Source organism: Siphateles boraxobius, unplaced genomic scaffold (assembly GCF_051911475.1).
Source record: "Siphateles boraxobius isolate OS27281-9 unplaced genomic scaffold, OSU_SipBor_1 238, whole genome shotgun sequence".
NCBI classification, from domain to species: domain Eukaryota; kingdom Metazoa; phylum Chordata; class Actinopteri; order Cypriniformes; family Leuciscidae; genus Siphateles; species Siphateles boraxobius.
The window spans coordinates 362,169-368,168 of record NW_027508853.1 but is presented as its reverse complement, the minus strand read 5'-3'; the positions used below and the strand labels follow the sequence as shown (position 1 = coordinate 368,168).

The 6,000-nt window shown below is 37.6% G+C and overlaps 1 protein-coding gene across 1 annotated transcript in view; it reads left to right on the top strand.

Annotated features, from left to right (window-relative positions):
• Positions 1-2,616: 2,616 nt before the first annotated feature.
• The window catches only part of LOC143748483 (uncharacterized), a 42,612-nt gene continuing 39,228 nt past the window's right edge, over positions 2,617-6,000 (top strand). Inside the window, exon 1 of the mRNA XM_077240527.1 lies at positions 2,617-2,973. Within this exon, the coding sequence (XP_077096642.1) occupies positions 2,809-2,973 (165 nt within the window). The 5' untranslated portion in view covers positions 2,617-2,808. The remainder of the gene's footprint in view (positions 2,974-6,000) is intronic.

Genomic DNA, 6,000 nt, shown 5'->3' with positions numbered 1-6,000 from the left:
TTACATTAGACCGGAGCAAATGCAGCTTTCGTCTGTAAAGGTAATGGGCGTGAAGTTTCCGGACTACGTGCGCTACGCAGTTTAGCCAATTACAACACACCGGCCCAACTAACCAATCCGAGCCCATTGCCTGTTCCTGAGGGAGTGGTTTCATAGAATCAGGAAGTCAACCGGTCGTTCAAATGACAGAGGAGAAAGCGGCTTACAATAAAGGTGAAATTTATGAAAAATAAGGCTTTAAAAAAAACACACACAAACACATGTTATATTGCACCCCATAAACACAATCATGCAAAGAAAATAACCCTTTAACAATATTATTACAACATCATTTTCCTGTTATCTCTGTAAAGCTGCTTTGAAACGATCTGTATTGTAAAAAGCGCTATATAAATAAAAGTGACTTGACATTTGACCCTGTTAAATATTTTTGATTAAATATTAAATTAATATTGAGACAAGTTCACACAGAAACTGTTTATAATTTATTTAGTTATAGAGTTATAAATATTCTTCTGATTTAATTGATAAACACTGTCATAGGCCTAAGATTTTATTTTCTGCGATAAACTCTGTAATTAGTCCAAGGTGTCAATTTCGCGGGGAACCCTCGGCTGAACGTTGTGAGACATTTTTAACGTTTTTTGCTAATAAAGTGTTAGCTATTCGTTCATCTTTCACTTTACAGCTTCCAGATCAGTCTTCAAATTCGCTGTTAAGTCCGTTTTTCTTTTATAATTTTGCGCACGTCTCTTTAATGGAACTCTGTGAAGTGCTTAACAAGACAAAAACAACTACCTCCACAATTGATGTAATACCTTCTGATATTTTAAAAGCGGTTTTTCCTATAATTGGCCCCAGTGTCCAAGCGTTGATTAATTTGTCTTTGGACACTGGGATAGTTCCCAATAGTTTCAAGCATGCGGTTGTTCAGCCGTTGCTTAAGAAACAAGGTTTGGATGAGGGTTGCTTTAATAATTTTCGGCCTGTCTCTAAGTTATCATTTTTATCAAAACTTTTAGAAAAAGTTGTCCTGTCTCAACTGCACTCGTTTTTAAATGCTGCAAACTTACTAGAACCTTTTCAATCTGGTTTCACTGCCCATCATAGCACAGAGTCTGCATTGCTAAAAGTGTTCAATGACATTCTACTCGCAGTTGACGCCGGTAAAAATGCCGTTTTGATCCTACTTGATCTTACGGCTGCCTTCGATACTGTAGACCATAGTATTCGTATTTGGCGTTTGGAGCATTTCTTCGGTATCAAGGGTACGGCCTTACAGTGGTTTAGATCTTATCTTAAAAACAGGTCTTTTTCAGTGGAGATGGGTACATTTTCTTCATCTTCTGCTCCTATTATTAGTGGAGTTCCACAGGGCTCTATTTTGGGTCCCCTTCTTTTTAATTTGTATATGCGTCCATTGGGGGATATTATTAGGAAGCACAATGTATCATTTCATTTTTATGCAGACGATTCACAGCTGTACCTGCCGTTGAAAGCTGGTGATTCAATTCAACCTTTGTTGGAATGCATTGGGGACATTAAGAAATGGTTAGCGCTTAACTTTCTCCAAATTAATGAGGACAAAACGGAAACTATTGTTTTTGGTTCCCCAAAGTTGAGGAGCAGTACTATTATGGAGCTAAGCAATTATTTTCCTTCTGTTTCCTCCCAGGTTAGGAACCTTGGCGTCATCATGGACTCAGAATTGGGCTTAACTAAACAAATAAATTCTGTTGTTAGGAATAGTTTTTATCAATTGCGGATTATCTCAAATATTAAACCGTTTCTGTCAGCACAAGACTTGGAGAAGGTTATTCATGCTTTTATTACCTCACGCTTAGATTATTGTAATTCTTTGTATCTGGGTCTTCCGCAGTCATCACTTGCTCGACTCCAGTTGGTACAAAATGCAGCTGCAAGGCTGCTGACCGGGACAAAGAAATTTGATCATGTCACCCCAATTTTAGCGTCCCTTCATTGGCTCCCGATCCGTTTTAGAATTCAGTTTAAAATTTTGTTGTTTGTTTTTAAAGCTCTTAATAATCATGCTCCATTTTATATTACTGATCTTCTTACTCCTCTACCACCATCCAGATTAAGATCTGCAGACAAGGCTCTATTATCAATTCCCCGCTCCCGTTTAAAAACTAAGGGAGACAGAGCTTTCTCAGTTGCCGCCCCCCGTCTAAGGAATCAATCCGCCTTGCACCTTCCATTTGTACTTTTAAATTAAAATTGAAAACATATCTCTATTGCCTGGCGTTTGATACTTGATATCCTGTCTCAATGTTTTGTTTTTGTTTGGTTTTATGCTTCTGTGTTTTTATTTATTTATTTTACTTTACTTTGTTCAGCACTTTGGATAGCTTCGCTATGGTTAAATGTGCTTTATAAATAAAATTTACTTACTTACTTACTATTTTGGTCATGTTTCTATACTAAAAAACTATGGAAAAGAGAGAGAGAGAGAGAGAGAGAGAGAGAGAGAGAGAGAGAGAGAGAGAGAGAGATGTAAATGTAGAGCATTCACGGGTCAGAGGTCAGAGTCTCGGATCGAGCTCCCAGTAGGTGGCGCTAATGCGCGGAATGTGCGCGAACCGCCAGAAAACGAGTAGAAGAAGAAGAACCGCTGTCGAGTGACGTCACACAGCCCAGCAGCGGAAGCAGCGCGAGGAGTGTGTGTGTGTGTCTGTTTCAGAGTCCGGTCTAATAACGGTGGGTTTACACCATGTGCGCGGAGTAACTGGACGGACCGTCGAGTATATCAGTGGAGTTTGCTCTTCTGAGGAGAATAAAGGCGCGAACATGGCCGATGACGAGGCGTTGCGCGCGCTCATGTTGGCGCTCAGTTACGTGCTGATGAAGCGGCGGCGTGACGTCACCAGCGCGAACGCGCAGCGCAGACACGAGGTTCAGCGGCGGGTCGCGCGCAGACAGTATTTCCACCAGAGACACAAGAGGATGATCATGGTGAGTTATTATTTTTATCATCATCATATCTGCAGTTAATAAAGTTAGGGATGATCATGGTGAGTTATTATTATCATATCTTTATCAAAGAGTATAGAAGAACAAGAGGCGAAACTCTGATGCTTTTTTGGTAACAGCCACTAGGTGGCGCTTCGGTAGCGCGGCCGCCATTTTGGGGTGAAAATTCCAACTGGATCACTTGACAACAGCACAGATAACAGTTGCTTTATTGAGTATGTACATTTTATGCAACTTTACACATTTAATGCTATTATTAGTTACCAACTCTACCAGGCCTGAAATATATTTTGTACGTTTTACCCATACAAAAATGTAATATATGGCCATATATGTACTTACATTTTAAATAGCATGACAAATATCTATACATATATTTGACTTATCTGAGAACGCAATATAGCCTATGCCTGCAACATATATGAACATTTATGTGTCCAAACATGTGAAGAAAATATTTGAGTTCATCCATATATGATACCATATATCTGCATATTACAGTATAGTATTGGTTTCTCGCATAAATGGACAACATTAAGTATAAATATGTGACATATTTGTTTTCCACATATTTAATAAATGTATGTAAACATACTATGCATGTGATACTGATGCAATGAAATAAGTACATGCATACATATACGTCTTAGGCTACATATATTTAACATTTATGTGCATATACGGGAAATATATGGCACTTACATGAAAACGGCCATTTTTGCTATATTGTTCCATATATGTCTATGTGTTTTATATGAATTTTGCAAATATTCTCATATAGGCAGCTGTCATACATGGGCACTGACATTAGGCTATATATGTAATTAACTTGTATTACATTTCTTTATGGGTAATCCCCTGGATCATGCTACAAACATGATGATCTTATAGAATATGATGGACAGTGGCCGCGTTTTTCTGTTTACATAGTCTTGCTTTAACGGTCATTAATATAAGATAGTAGCTACTGCAAAAAAAAAAGTTGACTGTAAAGCTATTCTATTGCTGTTATATATAAATATTGTCCAACATTCCCAAATATCTGATATGCTTATTCTTACTTTTTGGTATTAATTCAGTGTTTGTAAAGCTAATGCTAAAGGTTTTTTGGGAAAAAAGTAGAAAACTTGTCTAAGTCTGTGAAAAAAACTGTTAAAAGGGATTTGATGATCACTAGTCTAGTGATTATACGTAATTCTGTGTTGTCATCATTCAGTTTGGATTTGATCTTTAATGTACTTTAAAATAGAAAAAAATGACAAAGCAGCTGATATTACAATAGCGACAGCAGAAAGCTAGTGGATAGTGATGGGAAGTCCGGCTCTTTTCAAAGAATCGGCTTTTAGAGCGGCTCGTTCGCGAACGACACATCAACACTAGTGGACTGCCGAGGCGCTTTCACCCCAAAATGGCGGAAGCGTAGCGCTGCTGCTGGGCGCGTTTGTTGCAATGGAACGTTCTATTGAGTTTCGCCTCTTGTTCTTCTATACTCTTTGTCTTCAATGAATAACTCACCACAGCGCCATCTAGAGGGAGTTCTCTATAGTGAATTGCTTTGCTTATGTCTGTCATAAACAGCCCTAAAAATGGTGTAAACCAACAGCAGCATCATATGATGATATTTTCACTAACATCTCTAATCCCCCCCAATACTTTATGTACATTAACCTGTTGTCAAGGAGTAACCTATATATTTAATTGACCAGGAACTATGTTGGGTACATTGTTATGATTTGCAATAGGCTATATTTATTTAAAGAAATTACTCTTGATTGGCCTGCTAGTGGAATTGATTCAAAATGGTCCGTGTACTTGTCCGCCATCGGATTTTCGTTTTGAAAGGAAAAAAACAAAAACGAAAAACGGCCAGTTTCCCAATTACCATTAGTAAATAGGAAACTGGTAATACCATCGTTTTTTGTTTTGATACTAAAAACGGAAAACAATCTCGTTATCCGATTGTCCTTGATGTGTTTATAGATGGAAATCGGAAATCAAAATACGTGTCGTAATCCTTAATTCTGCATTGGTATTTTTCGTGACCCGGAAGCGATCGTAAGTAGTAAGCGGTTGTCATAGATATAGGCCGTTTCTCAATACCAAGCAGTGTTGTGCAAGTTACTTCCAAACTGTAATGCATTATATATTACTTGTTACTGTTATTTAAAAGTAATTCATTACCTTACAATATTACTGTCTCAGAATTGTAATGCGTTACATTACTCCTCTATTAGGCTACTTTTGAGTTACTTTCACCAAAATAGCTATACAGTAGTAGGCTAGAACTTAATACTGTAAGGCTGTAACGACATGCGATATCAAACACTCAGACCCACGAACCTGCAGAATCGCGACACACACCTTCCAACTCCAAGAGTTATTCTTCCCGTCCAGATCCAATGCTATCACATCTTTAAATTACTATTAGTATTATTTGAATTTTGAAGTTAACATTATAAAATACGCAGACCTACACCACAAAACTAGTTGAGGATAAATTATTTAAAATTGGGGAATTCCAGCGTTATGGACGTGACATTTGCAGACAAAACTTGAATATAAATTCTCAGAAAATATTGAAACGTCTGTTTATCCATAGGATACCCCCTTAAAAGAGTCCAGACATTATAAAAATATCAGTCTACACACGTGTTTTATATTTAATATGAGGGAAACACACACACTCATTCATGTCTGACGAATTTTTTTTTTAACTTTTAGGAGGCAAAATATTTTTTTGTAATTCTGTGAATTACACAGCGCAAATCAAAAGTAATAACACCCACTGGATGAAGAAGGGTTGGCTCTCCACAGAACATAAAATATTCATTTTATTTTATTTTTCGTGTTCGCATTTATGAGGAAAAACAATGTTACAGACGTGACAGTTCTCCGTTACGGACGCGAGCGCTCTGAAGCGGCACTAAAAGACTGCTTTTAAACTTTCACAGAGACCTCAAACAGAAGACACAAACCCTTTCTTTAAAGTGAATTTCCATTTGCACTAAT